Genomic DNA, 23,331 nt, shown 5'->3' with positions numbered 1-23,331 from the left:
TGCATGCTGAATGCTTTAACTCTGAAGAAGCTATCAGCCACAGAATACCTATGAAAAATTTATACAGACAGTATGTGTGTATATATAGTTCCCCAAAAAATTAAGACTTGTAATATTACAACAGTCAATCACTGCATCCATATAATTCTGGATGGTGCAGAAGAATGTGTCAAGGTACAAGTAAATCCTCAAGAGTCTTTTGTAACTGGCTTATTAGTAGTCAGAGATATAAAATTGATAAATCATACTGAGTTTTATAAAGGATCAAAATTTAATGTCAATATTACAGGAATGAATTTCAAAAGTGACAGAATTTTAGATTTACAACAAATATCCATATACCCCCCTCAGTCTGCTTAAGAGTTGCTTTGCTGTAGCAGGGCGCTAAAATCGCCATTACTATGTAAAAAGAAAAGGAGTACTTGTGGCACCTTAGAGACTAACCAATTTATTTGAGCATGAGCTTTCATGAACTACAGCTCACTTCATCGGATGCTGTAGCTCACGAAAGCTCATGCTCAAATAAATTGGTTAGTCTCTAAGGTGCCACAAGTACTCCTTTTCTTTTTGCGAATACAGACTAACACGGCTGTTACTCTGAAACCTGTCATTACTATGTATGCTCTCACTTAGCTGCACTGCAGCACATGCCACACAGAAGTAGCCCAAGTAGTAGATTCTTCATATATTAGTGTTAAAAAGCCAGGCAAGAGCCTCATAAAATTTCTTTTCTCCCCAGTATATTAAAAGTTTTTCAAAATTAACAAATTGTGTGACAAATTCATTATGAAGCTTAAATCTCACCATGAAAGGAAAATATTTCACACTTAAGAATGAAATATTTGATCTGGAATGCTGCTCCATATGTGTATGCAAATATACATGTTTCAATCTAAATCCACTTATATATCCATTTATTAGAATCCTCAGTCTGTTACAGAGCTGAAGTAAAAACACGTCATGAATGACATAAGTCATTAATTACAACGTTTTCTACCACTAAATTGCTTATTTTCATTTCCAGTGAAGAGTGCTGCTTTGCTTCTACATAACAAAGCAACACACACTTTTAAGCACCTTCAAAACACATTTTTTCATACTTCCACTCTCCCACACCAATGTAGGTGTCGGCATTGTTCATGCAGCAAAAAACCACCTACACTGTACATAAAAAAAACAAACCAAAAAGCCAAGATGAACAAAAGTTTTAGCAGTCACTAGAGCCACTACGTGCTCAGCACTTTTTGGAGGAAAAACAAAACACAGGACATTTATTTTGGGACCTAAATACAAGTTTGGAGCTTAACTTTAGGCACCCATTTCTGAAAATATCTTGGCCCACAAAAATATAAATTAAGACAGTTATAAAACTATTTGCATCTAGCAATCTGTCAATGGTAAACTTTTTTGCAGGCAGAATTTAAGAGGAAATTTCTAACAAGAGTGTTTAAATGTTGAAAGCACATACTTTTCCTGATATAAAGTACCAATCCCTATTTAAATAAACATTAAAACAATTCATTTAAGAGACATTTTAAAACAGAAAATATACTAACACTTATTACACCTTATGAAATAGAAGTTTAATCATTAGTCTAATTTTGCTCCCATTGGCATCAATGAGAGGTTTACCACTATGTTCACTGGACACAGAATCAGGCTTCATATTCACGTCAGAGTGACATTCACCCTTCTACAGAAAACCAACACAGAGAATCTATGTTCAACTTAAGGCCTCACAACGTTTTAAATGTGCAGATCCTTTGCTGAGAGCTGAATTTCACCCATTTGAGATTTCCAGCAATATTTCAAAAGTGAGTCAGACATTTGGAGAACAATTCTGCAGTCCTTATGCAAGACTCCCAGTGACTCCCTACGGGCTGCAGGATACAGCCCTTAATATAGTCATCTCTATGGGTCAGATTGCAATCCTGGCTGTGAGTCCACACAGGAAAGTAAGGGAGCATAAACGCTTTTATTCCCTTCATAGATACTAAGGTCAGAAGGGACGATTATGATCATCTAGTCTGACCTCCTGCACAATGCAGGCCACAGAATTTCACCCACCCACTCCTGCGAAAAACCTCTCACCTATGTCTGAGCTATTGAAGTCCTCAAATTGTGGTTTAAAGACTTCAAGGAGAAGAGAATCCTCCAGCAAGTGACCCATGCCCCATGCTACAGAGGAAGGCAAAAAACCTCCAGGGCCTCTTCCAATCTGCCCAGGAGGAAAATTCCTTCCCTACCCCAAATATGGCGATCAGCTAAACCCTGAGCATATGGGCAAGATTCATCTGCCAGATACTACAGAAAATTCTTTCCTGGGTAACTCGGATCCCACCCCATTTAACATCCCATCACAGGCCATTAGGCCTATTTACCATGAATATTTAATTACCAAAATCATGTTATCCCATCATACCATCGCCTCCATGAGCCACTGCTATTTACCAGCTGCAATAGGAGGTAGAGCAGCCTTTGCAAGGCTGTTACTCCTAGGGTGACCAGACAGCAAGTGTGAAAAATTGGGACGGGGTGGGGGGGTAATAGGAGCCTATATACGAAATAGACCCAAAAATCAGGACTGTCCCTATAAAATCAGGACATCTGGTCACCCTAGTTACTCCCCATACAGATGGATGGGGAGTGGGCAAAGTCTAGGCCTCCCAAAATACCAGACAGTGCAGTTGAGGAACCAAAGAGCAAAAGCAATCTGCACTAGCTCTAGGAACAGATTGTTTTCCTTGGAGCAAAGTATAATCCAATTTCTGGTCCTAGGACAGTGCAACTACGTGCTGCCACTTCCTTGGGATTTGTGACAAGGGGGTAGTATACTGCGGCTAGAAAACAAATGTCTATAAATTCTCACAATCATTCTGTAAACACAGTTATAGCAAATTTAATATTGATGAGAATCAATACAGATTAGGAATGTTCACCATTCTTAAACACCATATACATTATGAATATATACTGTATATTTCCAACTGATTCCATTCTCAGGCTCAATGTATTAACCACAATTGTAACATGTTTTATTAATTTATATGAAAAATACTTCACTAAGAAAGTAGACAAACTGCACAGAAATAGTACAAGTGTCATGTGCATAGCAATACAGCTTAAAGCATTCACATATGGCTTTGTTTAAATGAAACTATTGGGAAAATGGTCCTATTTGGACCTATGGTTATACAGTTGACATGATGTAAACTGTTTCACATCTTTTAGGCACTTGCTAACAATAGTGTTCAATCCCTGAAAAAGCAAAATCAAAAACCATTCAAATTGAAAACAACAAAAAAACCCATGGATAATAGCTGTGTGTAGTTGAAAAACCTTTAAATCAGTTTTAGTAGTGCATGCACAGAACTGAAAAGGGAAAAAAATTCTGTGCATGATTTATAGCAAGTAACTGAGCAGTACAAAAATATTTACATGTTTAGGTTTTTTAATATGTACAGAACAAAAATCCTGTGAACTCAATCTATTGAATAATAAAAATATAGGACATGATAGCAATAAAAAATATTTGAAGTTTTATGGTACTGTAATTGCAATTAGTTATACAATATCTAACCCACAGTTCTTTGTTGTATCTCAACATTTGATGCTATCATTTTGCATTATTTTAAAATTGTTTTGTATTTATATACCATACCTAAATAACCTCTGTATCATAATTCAACTTGGTTCTTTTTAAAATGAGTACTGTATTTAATTTTTGCTTTCTTCACTAATCAAAGATTATACTAATGAATTCCAGTCTCGAGTAGCTTCCATCAAATGTCTCTGTCCGTGCCCTACCCAATTATCTTGATTGTCAAATATCCTACCACAAAACCAGCAGCTAAAGTTAGCTTTCAAGGTATTATCAAAGGTAGTTTTCACAATCTGATAATTGTTTTTGCTTGTCTTTTTCAGTGTTAATTTTAACACAAATCTTTCTTTTACAGGACTAACAGGTTTTATCATCCTGTGCCTCCTTCGAGAGAGATCCTCAGTAGCAATGTCCAAAGTATTGCAGTATGCCGGTTCCAGAAGAGCATCAATAGTTCTTTTTGACAATGAGACCTTAAGAACATGTCCTTTAAATTTAGCAATAGTTTTCATTACATTTACAACTTCTGGAACGTCTGCATCAGGATGGTTCAGTACTACAACTGGCTGATTTCTCCGAGGACATTTTACAAGTTGTTTAGAATTAAAAGGAAGTAGTTTCAAAGTCCTCACAGTTTCCTTTGATGCCCTTGGTCTGTAAGGGCCACTTGATTTGCTAACAACTTCAGTTTGATTCTTTTCTTTGCACTTCCTGTGCAACATTATTTTCTTTCTAGGGGGTTCCTGGAAATCATCCTTAGTTTTTCGTTTGGAATTCTTGTTTCTTTGTGAAACCACAGCTTCTGAACTTTTATGACCAGTTTGTTTTAAGTGAGGTTTGACTTTTGAAAGTTTGTTTCTGGTGTTCCACGTGGACTTTTGACTACCATAACTATTCCCTTTGTTAGCAATTACTGCTTGTCTAGAATTAATTGAACAGTTTTGCGACCATGCCCCTGTAGGCTTGGTGGAATGTACAGGTTCTACAGGAAGTACACAATTAGAGCCTGCCAAAGAGGGATTTGCTGGCATCAATCTACCTGGTAAAAATAAGGCATCACTAGAAGTAAGAATAGTCTGTTTCTTCCCTAGTGCAGGACTTTTAAAGGACTGCATTTTATCCAATTGTAGTGAGGGCACCGAGTTGCTAACTGATTGTTTTAGATCAGTAGTTGCATCAGAAGTAGAGGTCTTAACTTTCACCAAAAGCTTTTGTTGCATGGCTCCAGTTTTCTTTGGTTGACAATTTTGATTATAAGCATTATCTTGAACAACATTATGTTTCTGAACCACAGGCTTGTTTGGCGTCATACATTTCAGAAAAACTGCCTGTCGTCCATCAGGCAAAAGCGCATAAACAGGCTGCTTCTGTGGAATCTCCTGTTGTTTTACTGACTCCAAGGAACCAAACACCATGCCATGATGTTCTGGTAACATTTTTTCAGAAGAAATTCCTTTCATAGAAGAATCAGCTGAATTTGTAATTAAAAGAGGTGCTTTGAATGGCACGCTATTTGACAAATCACTTACTGCCTCATCAGATGCAGTGCTAACACCAGAGGAATTACTTACACTTCTAACACTGTCATTTTTCAATTCGGTCTTTGAAGTCGGTACTGTTATTTTACCATACTCTTTAGATGCAACTCTCCCTAAAAGCTGAGAGCTATTACCAGTGACATTTGTAACTGTACCAAGTGTCCCGTTACTAAATGTCAATATCATTCCAGGTCCTTTATTTAAAAGAAAGGATGCAGGTATGCTTTTAGTCAAATGAACATCTGATGAACTCGCTGATGGGAGAGGTTTTCCTGAAACAACTTGTAAGCTTGGTTGGTTAGCAAGATGCAAAGGTACAAGAAATCCTGGTGGAGGTGACTGAACTAGAAGTGTTTTCTTCTGTTCTGGAAGAACTGGTGAGAAGCCGCTAGGATTCTGGGTTGTAGATCGCATCCTATCTTTTACCAGCTGCTGTGTTATGATTGCATCAGTATGAGTTTTAAGCAATGTACCAACACTCGCAGTTCTAGATAACTTATCCATTTCTTCTGCATCAAGTGATGTCATTGATGCCTGTCTTTCTTTCCCAAAACATATACCTTCACTTTCTGTGCTACATTTCATGTTCAGCTCTCTCTTAGACATATGAACACCTACATTAGAAGAACTGGCTAAACTACATGCAGTTGAGTCCTTTAAGTGTGTAAAAGTTTTACTGTCTGTCTGATGACATGAAAATGACTGATCACAATGAAGTTTTATGCATGTATTTAACTTATTGTGAGATTCTTGCTGAGTAGTTGATTTTACTTTTAGCACGTCTTGAAGTAATTGGTTTACTTCAGGTGACAAATAATTGGATGCCTGTTTACTATGTAATGAGAAAACTGATGTGATTTTAGGCATAAGGGATGAATTAGAACAATCTGAAATATTTTCTGCTTTAGATTTCTCAGCTACATTTTCAAATACTTGGTTTATATTAGTGTCCAAATACTGTTTGTTACCACCATGCCATTTTTCTGTAAAACACTGTCTGTCAATAGCACATTTAGATTGGTTTCTTGAAGACAAAGAATTATTCTTAGTGTTTACATGTCCATAAACTGAATTAATATTTAACTGGGATGATACACATTTTTCAGGATTTAGGCCTCTCGCTGACTGTGAAAATGAGGCTGTAGAGTCACTTCTCAAGCGGTTTTGAAGAAGAAACATTTTGCTGGACATAAAGTCTTTAGGTTTGTCATCTGTTGGCATCCAAATGCTACATGGATTATCTGAAGAGTCTATTTTAGAGTAATTATGAAAAGGCAGTAGTCCCTGGTTAGATGAATCAACTGATGGATAGTAGAGATGATTAGGTCCACTGTTATTGCTCACTCCACCATTTTGTGTTTTAAATTCAGTAGGGAAGGGCATTTTCATGGGGTCATAATGAAGTGTATTTGTAACTGTGGGAGATAATACCTGAGGACGACTGTGAGCAATACAATTTTCCCATGAGAGAACATTACCCCTAGTTCCAACTTTTGTCACCAAGTCATATGGAGGTGCAGTTGATGCAGGCTTCATTGGCAAATGAGTTGCATTCTTTCCTATAACTACAGTGGGAGATTCTACAGTCTGAGAAATATTCTTACCATGTGATAAAGTATTATTTTGTTTTTCTGCTTTTGCGTTTCCTGAACAAGGAGTAGAAAATGAAAATGGAGTGGAGGTTAATGGATGAACAGAATTATTCTTCAGAGTCTGATGATTAGTTACATGTGATGTAGCACCTGAAGACAAGCCAAAAGTATCAGCAGTTTGTAGCAAAGAATCAGCTGAGGCATCAGATTTTTGTCCCGATAAGTACACATTCTGTTTATTTGTAGGCAACAATTTTATTACAATATGCTGTTTTCCATCCACCATCTTAAATCCCATAAATTTAGCACTGTAGTTTGCTGGAACAGATATTTTATTATTTTTCACCATCAGAACTGTAGGTCCATGAACAGCATTTTTCAATAATCCCAAACCAAAACTTGACCCATCTTCTGCTTTGTTGTATTGCATGGTGATAGGCGACAATGTTCCACCTTGCAGATTATGCTTTTCATTATGTATAATTTGATCTTTTTCTTCATTCATATGCAGCTCCTTCACAGACTGGTTTAGCTCTTCAGATTTGGCTTGAATTTTATTCAAATTCCTAAGCACTTGTGCATTTTGCTCTTCAGTTTTGTCATTTCCATTGTTAATCTTTTTCCGTCTCCAAAGTGCTTTCCTTGATGCTCCTGTTTTGTACCTTCTCAAAATAAGCTTGAGCCCTGCTGGAGTCTTTACTATTCTTTTTTCACATTTATCTTTCTCCAGTTTATCTTTTGCATATAAGTGATCTCTATGCAAAGCTATTACATGCTTTAAAAGGTAATCCTTCCGTGGTGCACTATAGTTGCAATACTGACAACTGAAAGGAAATGCACCAGTGTGAACAAGAAGATGCTCCTGAAACTCCCCTTTTGTAAAGCTGACATGATGGCATTTACCACATTTATATTGGATTTCATTATGTCTATGAATGTGCTGAACAAATGTGCCCACATCTCGGGTAGAAAACCCACACTTTTCACATTGAAAATGGCCATTTATACAATGCTTTGATGTGAAGTGTTTTGTCAAGTCCAACAGGGTATATATATGCTCATCATTACAAATCTCACATTTTACTAAAGTGCTGCGATGGATGCGGCGATGTTGTTTAAACAACTGGAAGTCATTGGCTGAAAAATTGCACATTTCACAAGGATACGAAGGCAACTCTCCATAGTGTAACAGTTGAAAGTGTTTCTGTAGATCATTTGGGCTATATCTAATTTTGTCTCTACATTTTGTACAGGTGAAATTCAGTATCTTTGCTGAAGTTTTCAAACCCTCTTCTTCAAACTGCACTTCTGGTTTACTTTGCAAATTGTAGCTCTCTGAACAATTTAGATGACTTCCATTTACTTTCTCTTGACTTAAAGATTTTCTTGCAGTTTGCTGTTTACACTGAAATAATTTTCTGAATCTATCAACTTCATGTTTCAATACCACTTCATTTGGAATGTTCACTTTGGGCAAATCAATTTTCACATTTTTCAGTCCATAAGAAAGATTGACATCTAAAATCAGCGGTGGAGGCATTACACTTCTAGTATCATTCAACAATACTTTTTCCACAGCATTATCTGGAATACAAACACAAAGTTTCTTTGCATCATTATCTTGTAAAGTAGTTGGCTTTTTATCACAAAAAATTTGTTCCTTTTCAGATGGCATGGTTTTAAAATATTCCTTATTTTGTTTTAGGGAGATCTTGTGAGTTTTTGTAATTTGTGCAGCAGACAAGCCTGTTATGCAGAAATATCTTCAGAGTTCCAGGACTTTCTCCATTTTAATTTCCCTGAAATTAAAAATAGCACAGTGAATGCTACTTTTTAAAAGCTGATTCAATTGTAACATACTCCTTATGAAATTATTTAAAGCATAGTTTATGAGCCAGCATTTTAAATATATTTTTAACTGTTTATTTCTTTTATACATTTGTATTGCTGTGGCACCCAGGAGAAACAGCACCAATCCAAAAAATAAAAAGCCTCCCTCCAAGAACTACATTAATTTTATTTTTATGAAACTTTTTTGGATCATTTGGGCATTATATTTTCAAATATATACACAAATATTTTAAAATTGTATGTGCTATACCTATTGACAAAAGAGAAAAATACACTTTAACAGTTCATAGCTACAGCTTTGTTTTTTGTTTTCCTCACAACATAGATTTTTGTAAACAAAAGTCTTAAATATATGTTGATATTGTGTAAGAACTTCTGAGTGCCTTTTTTATTAATCTAGATTTTATTATTTACTCAGGAACAGATAAACCCTGGATTCAATCCATATAAAAATAATTACCGTAACTTTACTATGACATGGGTCATGAAATGGCACCTAATGTATTATGAATGAATTCAAACAGTATGCAGTGAAATTTGACTTCATTAATAAAAATATGAAAATGCCCCTACTTTTGCTAAGTTTTCACTACTCATAGTAGTAGCTAAATGTTGTGTAACAGAAACCAGTATCACCTATTCTTGGGGAATAGACAGATTTAAGTTTTACTTTACAAATGATGTGGACAAAAAATCTATATCAATACAAAGCAGCACAAGAGGTTTCACTGGCATACGGTCTGGAAGCTCAAGTCCATGTTTGAAAACAAGGTTCCCACATGGCAACATAGTATCAGGTGCAATGGATTGTCACAGAAAATCATTTTCACTCCTTAAAGGTAAACTGCAAAACAAAACAAAAAAGGGGGTTGCCCTTCCCTGCTTCCTCATAATCTATAAAGTTCTCTTTCCTGTTTAGGTTTTTAACATTAGAAAAAATAATATCTTCATGTCCCTCTTTTCTGGAGTGCTTTAGCAAAATTTTTGGAGATGTTGCTTGAGTAGTAGAGTCACAAGATACTGTAACCTGAGCAGCACCCCCCCCTCCACACACACACACGCACACCTACACAAGGTGCTGGGGATACTGAATCTTAGATCATTTTATTGGTTAACATTCAAACTGTAAGAATGAGTTTTTCATTCCCTCTTGGTTAGGGGTATGCAAAAGCTACAGTATAGATAACAGGCTCTGACAACAGCGCAACTGAAGTTCTCCAAATATTTTATCATAGTCCTCTAGCAACAGAAGACCCAATATTAAACACATTAAAATCAAGCAGCAAGATGGAAGCTGACAAAAATGCCAAGGCTCTATTTACACATCAGAGGAGCAAGAACGGCAAAAAACATTTTTACACATATTCTTTTATTGTACACCTTTAAAAAGTATTATTAGGACTCCTAAACAAGTCTCCCAAATGATAAAGAGCAAAACATTTTCCAGTATTTTATACAGCTTTTCAATAGTAATATATTGTATATTATTATTATGGGATAGTAATAGCAATATTTTAGACTGAATTAAAATTCAACTAACAGTGTTCCTCAGTTAAGTGAATCACAAAGTTTTAAATTACACATTTGGTGTTCTTAAAACACACACACTTAGGAGTATTTGGTAATTAAGACCAATGACCTGGCATACAGAAAAGAGGAATTTTATTTTTAGATAAGCTACTGTACATTTCCTGTTTATACTCACAAGTGTAAGATTAGTCCATCTGATATTACTCTGTTTTGTGCCATCACAGAGGCACTGCATATACACTTCATTGTCACTAAAAGAAAAATATACTAATGTTTCCTCTTGTCAACACTAAGATCCACTGATGTACTGGTATATAAGTAGAGAAAATAATCTAGCTCCCAAATAAAGCATGGGTGACAAAGTATGGCGGAGAATTCTTCACTGTAGCTGGATATTATTAATAGACAAGATGCAACCCATTCAAATTATATGTCCCAGCATGCCATGCTCCATCCTGATGCTAGTAGCTAGCTGCTTAGATGACAATGGAGCATTATACTGAATACTGAGACCGGTAATAACTACAGACTGCACTTTGCATTAAAAATGAAGAAAGTCTGCTGTATTTTATGCAAAGGTGAACTTCAGGTTCCTACTGGGCACCAGTGTGATCCTGAGTTGGGCAACCTTTTATTAACTGGATAAAACACAGATGCTCTTGGCAAAGTGTTTGCCAGATATATCCAACCAAGTTAAATTCTACTTAAACTAACTAACCACACAAGATACAAGTTAACATTCATATGCTAATATAAAACTGCCTCACTGTATAATAGCAAACTTTTTCTAAGTGTAGCTCCGCACACAACAAACAAAATTCTTAACTAGTAAACTTACAAATAGAAGCCCAGTGAAATTTTTGTGTTTTAGATAGGCATACATTGAACTTACTCAGAAGGGAAAGATTAGATTTCAATTCTTCATTTGCCTTTTCAACATTTTTCTTCCACAAGAATGAAAGGCATAAAAATACAACGATCAGAAAAGGCCACAGTCAGGAGAAAAACTTAAGAGAAGGATCTGGAAATAAAAGGATAGAGATTTTAAAAGCTGTAAATTTAAGCATTTCTGAAGAAAAGAAAAAAAAACAAGCACAGATTCTTCACAATCTGACATTTTGTGTGTTTTTAGCCAAAAGAAGGATGAGACAAACTCTTATATGAAAAATATTGTTCTGTCAAGAAGAATGGAGTAATTTGTGATATGACCTATAAATCTATGAGTGGAATTAACATAGTTGGCAATCAAAAAACAAAAATGTACTCTCCCATCAATGCCTTGGGTACTTCTAAGGTGCCTATAACTTTGGTAACCAAGTAGCCAGACATGATAGTTGTCAACAAACCACAGAAAGAGAACACTATTTGGTACCACAGAGCTTGTCTACATTTACAGCGATGCAGCTGCGCCACTGTAGCACTTTGTGAAGATGCTGCCTAGGCCAACAGGAAAGCTTCCACCTTCCCAAGAAGGGAGAATCCCTCCCGTCGAAATAGTGATCTCAACACCAGGAGTTGAGTCAGTATAACTGTGCTGTTACACCAACATAAGATTGTAGTGTAGACCAGGGCTCAGTCCACTGATTCTTGAATCTGCACCAATAACTTTGGAGAAGTCATACAACTATTTCCCAGGAGGATTTTGAAAAAAAATGCTTTTTAAAAAGAAAAAGGGGGACATGAAAGGAAAGGGAACTAGTCTACTCACCACCATTTGAAAATAAAACTGGATTTACAAGTTTTATATTTGATATTATGAGTAAGGACCAAATCTTGAAAACACTTACACATATGCTTAATGTTACTCAGATGAGTAAGCGGTTTCTAGATTTTTCTAGGCCCCAATCTTGTTTTGAAGGACTTCCAGTTTGCCAATGTGTTGTTAAAACATGATGTAGGTGAAAACAAAAGCAAGCCATTGAATACAAAGAAGAAATGACCCAGTTTAATCTGATGATGATAATTAACTATTCTTATTTATAACATAAAAAAAATTAGCCCTTTGTACACAAATTTAACTCCATGTCAACTATTATACATTTTGTAAATTTTCATCAAATAGTAAGAGAAAAAAATAAATTTGAAATATAATAAGGTTACAGCCAATTAATAGTGTCAAAGTTTTACATAAATTTTGTTTCCAGTACCTTAAATTTTCTAGTTTAAAAATAACTTTCACATTTTTGGTCAAATCTGCAAACTTTCACTCACTTAAACAAATCTTTGACTTCAACAGGAATATGCACATGTTTAAGGGCTTACAAAAATAGGCTCTGATGTTAAAATATATTTGAGCTCTCATATCTTTATTTTATTAAAACAAAGTGAAACTTGTTAAATTTGAACAAAAATCTGAGACTAAATTAAGATGGACATTAACTTAGAAAGGTTTATTATTTATAAAAGCATCTTATATTAGAAATACAGTGCTATGCAATCATCATAACATACCTACAATTACTTTCTTGAGCTACATTTATAATAGTCTATAAAAAGCTTCACTAAATATACTATTAGCACAGCACAGTGTACACATTTTAGACACTCTAAGCACCACAATTAAGTAGTTCTTTGTAAAGGCTACCAGCTGACTACTCCATTCATGGTATGATATAAAACCATTGTGAAGGGTTTTCTAGTCTAGGGTATCAGCTCTCAGGGAAAAAAATGTAGTGTGTGTGAGTGTATACACATATATGGTGGACAAATAGGGCTGAAATACAAAACCCAAGGTGTAAAAAGGTGTGTTTAGTGTTTATGAACTACTGCAGTGGTACATTTTAAACTATTACAAGGCATTACTACAAGACTCTCTAAGCAGAAGTGGGGCTGGGGGGAGAGCCCCTTTTCTGGGGCACTGAGAAGAGAATCCGTCGTTGTAGACTAACTCAAGCCTTTCAGGCAACTCTAGGGATAAACATTCTGGTGAGACACAGGGCACCTGATGGGCAGTGAGTGATCCCCCCCCCCCAGCCATAGTCACCTCTCCCCAGCCTGACCCCATCAGCCTAGGTAGTGCTGGGCAGCCCCCCACACCTGGCTGCCCCGCTTCAGGGCCCCAGGGACGGGGGGGTGCGCGGGGAAACAGAACTTTTGCTGCTGCCCACGGGGATGGCAGAGTTGCCAGGCGGGAACTCTACTGGCCCCCTCAGCCAGGCGGAAGGATACACGGGCACTGATCTTGGGCTCGCTGCCATACGGCGCCGGGACACGCTTGGTGCCCGCGGAAGGGGGCTCAGCCGCTTTCCCTCTTGCTCCCCCCTCGCCTCCCGCCACCCACCCGGACCCTGGGGCCACCCCACAAACTTTCATGGCGGGAGGCGCACGGAACTATTTGATGCCTCAGCCCTACAGCAGGACGGATTCCTGCCCCGCCAGGGAGTCGCCCCCTGCTTGCCGCAGCCCCCTCCCGTGCACGGGGCCGTAGCCCCCTCCCTCGGGGCCGCGCGGGAGCCCATCCGCCCGCGGCGGACCGTGCCCTGCGCCCACTTACCTTGCCCGTCTCCATAGCCCTCCGAGTCACAATTGGCGGCCATAACAGTTTCCATCCGGGGACTGTAGGGCTGCCGAGCTGAGCCCAGCCCAGCAATGGGGGGTGGGGGTGGTGGCGGCGGCGGCGGAGGGATACGCGCTTCACCTGGCGCAGACGGACGGAGGCCGAGGAGGCCCAAGGAGGGGAGTGCGTTCTGATGACCCTCCAGGCCCCCAGTTGGGGGGCGTGCCAGGCGCCCTGGAAGCCTCCCGTGCCCCTGTGCTGGCTGCTGTATGTTGACTGCAGCAGCTGCAAGGCTGAGATCCTGCTATATATGAGGCAGCAGCATTGACGGTCCCACACACCCTCCCTCTTCCTCCTCCTCCTCTTAGGGTGACAGATAGCAAGTGTGAAAAATCAGGGCACTTTTTGAAGGGGGGGGGGTATAGTTGCATATATAAGACAAAGCACCTAATATTGGGGTGTCTGGTCACCCTATTCTCCTTGTCTATGACTGGAGGGGCTGCGGTTGGGAAGGGGGGCATGGCACAGGAACATAATACATGACTCCCAGCTGCAGGGCACCAACCTCCCACACTTCCTACTCTGCCAGCCAAGTACATACTCCTCACCCTACACAAAGACACACACGACCCCTTCAGAGCCTCAGACCTTGACTTTTTGAAACGGGGCCCTAACCCTGATGGATTATATGTGCACTAACCCCTCACCTGTCAACTCCCTTATCCAAACTAAGGTCACCTTCCCTCCCCTCCCCACAATACAGCCAACCAACTCTGGTTTGTAGCAACAGTTTGCCATTCCCCAAAATGAACCTTTTCTGTGGCCAGTGTACTTCAATGAAGTAGAAAATTGTATCTCTATTTTTCTCACCAAATATTACTATTTATTTAGCAAGTTTATAATTCCTTCACACAAACACACATGCATCCCATTGCATTCAGATTCACTGAACAATGACAAGGTACCCATCATCATGCAGACATAGAGGAAGATATGGTTGCTACTTCAAGGAGTCCAGTGCAGATAGAGACTTTGCAGCTCACACATTAGAAATACCTGGCAGAGATAAGATATTTTATACACTCAAGGTAATGTAGCAAACAAAGCTGAAAAATTCTGTGGAAGAAATGTTTCTTCAGAGTGTAGTTGTTTACTTCACTAGAAGAGGGAGACTGTTCCATGTATAAGGGTTAAACTACAGTTGCCATTTTCATAACAATTATGTTAGTAGAGTGTTGTGTTTGTGGTGCTTTACAAGACATATCAAATGTCAAGGTCGCTGTCTGAAGAATTTGTAGTCTCAGACGCATACAATATAATAAATTCAAATGCAAGAAGGCAAAGAGGTGTGGTCAATGACAATAAATATAGGAAAGATTAGCAGAAGAAGTGAGATTTGAAGGAAGAAAGGGCATTGAAAAGGAATGCTGTTCCAAACATAGAGGAGGCCATGAAAGAGGGTGCAAAGCCAAGAAGAAGGAGTAAAAAGGACTGATGGTGTTTCCAGTGGGGAAATGCCCATTGCCTTCAGTGAGAACAGGATTGAACCCAAAGGGAGCAGTTCAATTAAGAATATGTCTACACTACAACCAGTGCAGTGGCACAGCTATGGCACTGCAGCTGTGCCACTGTAGAGTAGACACTTTCTACATTGATGGAACGTGTTTTTCCATCTATGTAGGTCAGTGGTTCTCAAACTTTTTTTTTCGCGGACCACTTGAAAATTGCTGAGGGTCTCAGCGGACCACTTAATGATCTTTCCAAATGTTGTTTGTACCATTAGCTAAGTATTGTAAAGCACTTTGGATAAAAGCACTATATAAAAAAAACCTTAATAGTAATTAACATTTTTTGTTCTGTAAATAAAAGCAAACAACTCATATTTTAGTATCAGTAGTCTTACCTTTCTAATGTGATGGATGTTCCCTCTCTCCCCCGCTGCGGCAGCCCTGAGCTGGGGCTGCGATGGAGGGCTGTCTCTCCCCACCAGCCACAGCCCTGGAGCTGGGGAAAGTCTCCTCTTTCTCTGGCCACTGCAGCCCTGCACATCCCAAATTACCCCCACCCCCTCCTCAGACCCCATTTCCCCCTGTCACCTACCCCCTATTATCTCCAAGGCCACCACCTCACCTTACATGTGCATCTTCTCCAGGGTTCAGGCATGCCTGCGCAGCTTCCCTAATTAGGTGGGTGGCCCTTCATTCTCTCGTGTGCGCCTGCCGAGGTGCACACCTTAGAGGGAACTATCCGTGGATCACAGTTTGAGAACATCTGATGTAGGTAATCCACCTGTCTGAGAGAGCAAAATTTTTCACAGCTTTGAGCAATGTAGCTAGACCAATCTAATTTTTAAGCGTAGACTAGACCTAAGTTCTCCATACCTGTTATTAAGTCTCACTAATCGAAAGGAGGAAGACGTCCTCTGAGGATTCAATTTAAGTCAATGTTTAAAGTTTCTCCCTTTGGAGATGGAGGATGATATTGTGTGGAGTTCATGTGTTAAGAGAAGCCATTACAAATTTCCATAATTTTTTTATACTTCGCTCATTCAGATTGTCATCACAGCTTGATATATTGTCCCTGCATTTCTGATTTTAAAATGAGAATGAGAGGAAGCCATGTCAAGTTTGTGGCATGCCAATTTAACATGTCAAAAAGTGCATATTCCTACAAACCCTCAGATGCAAAATCTTTCGTATATGCTATATTAACTGTAGTCGTGTAAAGCCAAAAGCAGGTCCATTTATCTCTGGAATATTTTGCTGTCATCGTTTTCTTATTCACTTTTATGTGTTTTTATGCCTTTGCTAAATGTGAAACTTCAAATAAGCATTATTGCAGTTAATATGTTACAACCATGAATTTCCACAAAAATGTGCATCAAAATACACAATCGATTAGAATCCAAAAATGTAGATTTTCTTTCATTTTATATTGGAAGATCTATGTTTGCTATTTGCCATTTGTGAAAGACTAGGGCTTTACTTTTATGGGGTAGTATTTATACGCACACACATGCACACAAACACATATGCACTCAGTTTTGCATTTGCACATTATTCAATTTTCATGCACAAATCCAAATTTAGGAGGGCATAGAAACTGAACTTCAGCCTCCTCATTTGTAGAACAGTGATAATGATGTTGTACTTCCATACCTCAAATTCCATATTATGAGCCTTACTTTACTAAAGCTTGTGAAATGCTTTAAGATTCTCAGATGGATGGTGCTTTACAATTACAAACTATTAGAATATATGAAGTATTTTGTAGACTTATGGTGTGAGGGAGAGCCTACTGTTTCCTACTGTATATCATTTTTCAGACGTGGTTTTGGTTTACAAAATATTTAAAGTTCAATACTACAGTCCTTATTCAACCTAAATTCTCACTGACTTTTTGTTTCATTAATAGTAACTAGCAGTCTTTTGTGGTATACTGTTGCTCCTCTGCATTGCTTAATTGACTGCTTCAGAGTGGGACCAGAGCAGAGCCCTCAGTAATAAAAGAATGCCACCTGTGTCTCTAGAATCCATCTTTTATTGGACCAGCTTTTGTTGGTGAGAGAGACAAGCTTTCGAGCTACACAGAGCTCTTCTTCACGTCTGGGAAATGTATTCAGAGAGTCATAGCTAAGTACAAGCTGGGAATGGGCAACAGAGGATGGCTCACTTGATTACCTGTTCTGTTCATTCCCTCTGGGGCACCTGGCATTGGCCACTGTCGGAAGATAGGATACTGGGTTATATAGACCTTTGGACTGACCCAGTATGGTGGTTCTTATGTTCTTAAGATCAAACAGATAGTTTATCGTAAGTAGTTACCACATATTTTAAGAGATCATTCAAGGTGAAGTGGCCCATTAACACCGCTATAGTCATAGGACAAAAAGGGGGGTTAGTGGGCTAAAGATTGTTGTAATAAACCATGAATCCAGTGTCTTTATTAAGACCGTGATTTTTCATGCGAAGCAACATTATAAATTTAAGCTCCAGGCTTGTCTGGTACAGGTTTCCTTTGAGGATGAGGCTCAGATATAGAGTGATCACTTTGTGAAAAGGGTTCATCCATAGGTGGTGTGGGGTTTTTGTCTTTTATCATTTTCTGTGTGAGTTCATTCGAGAGCTCAATCATTGTGTGGTTTCACACCATGTAGTTTTTATTGGGGTATTTAATCCACTGAATGAGGTACACCACATGTTGTGATAAGCATGTGTAAGTCTCATGGATCTTGAAAGTTGTGCTATGGGAGGTGCTGATTATAGTAGCAGTAGGTTGTGCATCTGTTGTTCTGGCAGGGTCTGGTGTCACTTTGAGTTGGTGCGTCCTGGTCTGTGGGGAGCTCACTTCTGGTGATGATGATGATGATGCAGAAGGGAGGAGGAGCTTGGAGAGGTTGGAGGGTTGTTTGAAGAAGGTCACTTCTGGGGTAAGAGGTCAACACAAATCACATTGCAGGACTCCATGTTTTCATAAGAAAGCCACTTATCCCCATTAATGGCACTGCCTGTGGGTCTGCCTGACATACACTTGCCTAATTCTGAAATAGCTTCTTTTTGAGGAATCTGAGAAAAAATGGATTATTGTTATCGATAGTGTGCTCCATACTTGAATTAATAAGTGAATATGTCTGGCTAAAACTGATAGCTTTATTTCACGTCTTCTGCTGTGCTTTCATCCCATAGCTAAACTTCTAGATAATCTGTGGTATGTTGTATTTCTTCATCGACACTGTTCATCTGGAGCTGATTTATGGTATCGCGTTAGCTGAGACTAGATTCAACACTGAGATTTGAAATGGTGGGGTATTTTGGATTTTTTAAAGAACCTGATCTATAAATATACATATAAATAACTACTCATGTGAGTATTATCATTGGCATGGAGACATAAAGAGGACTACTTACATGAGTAAAAGATACTCCTATGTATAAGTATCTTCAGGATCAGGCCCAAACAAATTGGTCACAAATGCTCTTTGGATCCACTGCTGTTCTTAGACTTGGTTGAACCTCTAGTTTGCGTTGAGTTTAACATAATTTTAAGTCAAACTTTTTTTCTACAAACTATGACAATATTGTGGTTGTCTTCTGTAGTGTTTCAAACCTATTACCCACACTCCTGCAACATTAAAGGAATCGGCTTAGATGGGTCTGATGCTGACTGGCACCATGAAAACTCCAAAGAAAGTTAAAATATCAACCACTTTTACTATTACAGTGTCATTGCATGAGCAGTTCAGGCAAGACCACTCCGAGAATGCAATGACATCCTGATATTAACAAAGACATCACTGGGTGTAGTAGGCATTAATACTGGTATATTTAAGAGATCATAAATCAGTGGGGCAAAACAGCATTGCCATTTGATTATGGTCTCCTGCTATTTTAACTGTTGAGGCATTTATCATAAATAAATACAGAGGCCAAAGCAAGATGTTTATTTTTATATCAGTGACAGTTGCTCACTGTATCATTGTGCATTCTGATTGGTTGAGTCAACAAACAGGCTACTTCAGCCAATCAAAGCTTATGCTCAAATAAATTGGTTAGTCTCTAAGGTGCCACAAGTACTCCTTTTCTTTTTGCGAATACAGACTAACACGGCTGTTACTCTAAAACCAATCAAAAACAGTTTATTCACCAAGAGGTAGTTTTTTTACTTTTATGAATAACCTGGGTTTCTGCACTACACCATTTTGGACTCCTGGATTCTGTTTGTCTTAGAGAAATTATTTATTGGGTGTTCTTAATAACCACAGCTCATCCACAAAAGTGCAGTTGTTAAAAAAGTACACTGTACTTCATAAAGAAACTGACCTCTGAGTGGCTCATCTTTTTAGTTTGTTTTAATTATTAGCATAAATTGGGGCTATCTGTAAACAAACCTAATGTGAAATTAATGGATAAGTACTCAGCAGGCCCTACTGAAAGGTTTTAATAAAGGACTGTTTATTATGAGGAAGACAGTGAGCATCTTGTAAGGTATGACCTTGTAAGGTGACTACATAGAGTAGAATGATGACTCAAATGTGTGTTTTCTTTGAGCTGTGCAGTTACTTTGCATTGTATACCTATAATGTTACACTCTTTATTTGAAAAAGTAATTTTAAAACAATTGAAAGCAGCCATCTAACAATCTGACTACTTGGCACAGATTTCATGTTCTACATAAATCGCCTTTGAATGTTTTGGAGCCATCTTTTTAAATACATATACTCTGGCTAAACTTTTTAGATGCAATTATGTTGAAACTCTTTCTACCCCAACAATAACAATGGAATTTTCTATTAGCCATTTTACAGCATAATATAACATAACATCTCTCTCTCTCTCTATATATATATATATATAAATAAAAGAGCACCCTGTCTGTCTCCTTCTGGAAATAAAAATGCTCCCTTGAACTGTTTTGATTATGCTAAAGAGACAAGATAAGTGAGATAATATCTTTTATTGGACCAACTTCTACTGGTGAGACAGACAAGTTTTTGAGCTTACACAGAGCTCTTCTTCAGGTCTAGCAAACATACTCAAAAGTGTCACAGCTAAATACAAGTCCCTTTTCACTGAAGCTATTGAGCCACATTCTGCTCTCATTTACACATTTACAACCTTCTGAAAGCTAATGAGTTGAATGGCTATAACTGAGGACCAAATTTGGCTCAGTGTAAATATATTTCACATATTTCACATATGTGTGCTATATATCTTCCATGTCCTTATGTACTGGAAGCATCTCAGGCATGTTGGACACACCCATCAAATGCTTTATATATAGTTTTCATCACATTATCTAACCACCTCCCATATACTACACTGCATTTATAAAGAGTTAGTGTAGGTGTTTACTAACAAATTTCAGTGTATATGTTGTCAGAAGTATAGAGAAGCAGTACTTGAAGCAAAATTCTCCATGAGATCTATGGCAGAAATGTCCCTTCTTCAAAAGCTTCTATGTGTCAAATGGGGATTTGTAACTATTTCCTCAGGTGAAATCCTGGCCCCATTTAAGTCAATGCCCAAAATCACATTGACATCAATGGGGCCAGCTGAGGAGCCTGACTTTGTGGAGTCCCATGTATGCCTTGGCCATGCAAATGTGTGTTTCACAATGTGTTTGTCTCAGGATGATATTCTTTATACAGTATATTCAGCAGAAGGATGTGCATACCAACTCCATGTGCTTTTGGCAGCCAGGGAGAAGGCCCCTTGAACCAAGACCAAGTGGATAGCTGTATTTCATTTGAACACCGACTATCTGCAGGTCAAAACTTGGTCTCCAAACTTTTCCACCCCCAACAGTGATGGGTATCCTACAAATGCTATCAATAATAATGAGAATAGTCTTTAAAACCCAGATTTCAGGGGCAGCCAGAGAAGGTTTGAAATTAGTTCCACAGGTCTGCTTGTGCACAGCTATCCTTAAACTATGGGACGATCTGCAACCCTAGGAGGAGAATTTTACCCTTAGTAGACTAAAGAACAAGAAACCACACACAATTGACAAATGTCTTCCTGATGCAACATTTCAAAATACATCCTGAGTACTGGTCTTATTTTCTTTAGCAAGGGTGGCATTAATTCTCCCTACTAGAATTTATAGGAGTAGAATTATAGACATGCAAACAGGAAAAACTAAAATCAGCAGGTTATTTTAAATCATAACTGATGAAATTACAAAACTGCATGCAGCTTTTGTCACTGCAGAACATATAATTTGAGCCTGCTGACCCTGGTTCTGGTTTAGCTAATGGCTGCATTCTAGCTTCCACCTCTATAACAACTCTCTGCGGTACCAACTTGAATAGGCATCTTTTGTGTACTGTCATAAGCCATTGCCATCCAAGTGTTCATTTGAATAATGAAGACACCCCTAACCCTAAGCCTGTTTTTGGGCAAGTTGCTGAACCTCTCTGTGCTTCAGTTTACCCATCTGTAAAACCTAATGCACGTACACCTCACAGAGGTCTTGTAAGACTTTAGTAGCTGTAAAGTACTTTGAGATCCTTCAGTGAAAGGTACTGTATGCACTTAAAGTATTTATTTAGCTTGTGCTGCATACAGACCCAAAGACTGATGGCCATGTGAGTATTTGACATAAGTGACCACATTTTACCCTCAGATACACACATACAACTTTGCAAACCAAGTAGATGACTATGGTTAGAAGGATAGAAAATCAAGTAGGTAGATGACATAAGGGATACATTTTTGCCTTCAGGAATGAATGAACAATTCCTGTTGACCTTGGTGGGAACTGGGTGTGCACATCTGTGTGCAGAATTTGGCACTACTTGTTTCCTCTGTCTTCTATTTTTCTCCCCTTTTAATACCAATCACCTATATTCTGGTCACTGCTCATAGTAACCTTGGTTCCCATACCATCCTTTGAGTGACACTTAAATCTAATATTGAAAATGTATTTTCACTACCAGGAGAATGCAGATTGACTAATGCACTTTCTTTCCCCTCACACACCATTAGGCTTCTCCAGATTTTTGTTACATCACCACATACTGAATTTTAGTTAAGTCTCCCACAGCATGCCCTGAAAAACCTCTAGATGGTTCATCATACCAAAGGTAATAATCAGCACAAAACTTTGCTTTCTTATTTCATCCATTTGTTATTTGTTGCACTGCTTCCTAATAAGATTTCAAATGGATTTTTAAAGTGGTATTCTCAGTCTACAAGAACGTTTAATATTCTATTGCTCTGACACAGTCATATGATCTTTCTCACCCTTTTGTGTCATCTCATGCCTTGAGTCTTTGGTTTAGTATTTAACTAAGTCCTCTCCACAGAACAGGTTTGGCAGAGGCAGCAGCACAGTTTGAGCTTCCCAAGGCCATCCTGCAATTTACCTTTGTCCTTGATTTAGAGTAACCACTCACCAAGGCAATGGCCATTTCCATGTCCATTCACTGCTTGGCATCTAGTATCAATCGTGATGTTGTTTTTTGTGATGATAGGGACATTTTGTCCTCAAGGAACTAGACTGAATTTAAACTCTTTTCATATAGACATCAGTTGATAATGATTTCCAGTCACTAACTGGGCTAAATTTGATCTAGGAACCTAGAGGGAAAAAACCTCTATATCCCATTACCAATCCCTTGATTATATCCCATTACCAATCACTTCATAGTCCCCCTACTAGTTATTTCAAAAGATACATCTGAGATATCAGGTGCCAGGTTGCCTGTTAATTGTGCCCCTAGGCTTTAGAATTCACTGCCTAATGACAGCAGATCAGTTACTCTGTGTTTACTTCATTTGAAAACAGACTGAATAATGACATTTTTGTTTTGCAAGCTCTTTAATTAATCTGAGATATGTAGGCTATTATTTTAGTTCTGTGCCCTAGGAGGCTTCCTATGCAGTATTCCAGACATGCATATTGTATCAGTTCCTGTTTAAAGAAAAAACTTAGTTGAAGAGGACATTGGCTTGTTTGTTGTTTTTTAGTGAAGTACATTTGTGTGGGGAAAAATAATCCTATAAATGAAATCAACTGGTAGTATACACTGCCATGTGCTCAGTGATACTGAGCATAGTTTTCCATTTGAAAGATATGGAGCACGAGCAAACAGGGATTTCTTCTTTTAACTAAAAACTTTTCCTCTTAAATATGAAATACCCAATCATGTAAAAGAGATGGGTAAAAACTACTACACAGTAGCACTGTTGGATTTATATCAAAGAGATTTTTACATAAAGA

The 23,331-nt window shown here is 38.3% G+C and overlaps 1 protein-coding gene across 2 annotated transcripts; it reads right to left on the bottom strand.

Moving 5' to 3' along the window:
- Positions 1–257: 257 nt before the first annotated feature.
- ZNF518A (zinc finger protein 518A) lies at positions 258–13,897 on the bottom strand. Of its 2 annotated transcripts, XM_084633429.1 has the most exons (3): positions 13,606–13,897; positions 11,005–11,133; positions 258–8,530 (listed from the first exon to the last, which is right to left on the bottom strand). In XM_084633429.1, exon 3 carries the CDS (start codon positions 8,404–8,406, stop codon positions 3,748–3,750), a length of 4,659 nt encoding a protein of 1,552 aa, XP_084489555.1. In that variant the 5' UTR covers positions 8,407–8,530; positions 11,005–11,133; positions 13,606–13,897; the 3' UTR covers positions 258–3,747. The 2 variants fall into 2 exon arrangements, with proteins under 2 accessions (XP_084489555.1, XP_084489556.1); XM_084633430.1 differs by lacking the exons at positions 11,005–11,133; positions 13,606–13,897 and adding an exon at positions 10,288–10,302.
- Positions 13,898–23,331: the final 9,434 nt, after the last annotated feature.

The sequence above is a fragment of the Lepidochelys olivacea genome (assembly GCF_965140295.1).
Source record: "Lepidochelys olivacea isolate rLepOli2 genome assembly, chromosome: 7".
Taxonomy (NCBI): domain Eukaryota; kingdom Metazoa; phylum Chordata; order Testudines; family Cheloniidae; genus Lepidochelys; species Lepidochelys olivacea.
Note: the sequence above shows the minus strand (reverse complement) of the source record. Positions and strands in the feature narration are given on the sequence as shown.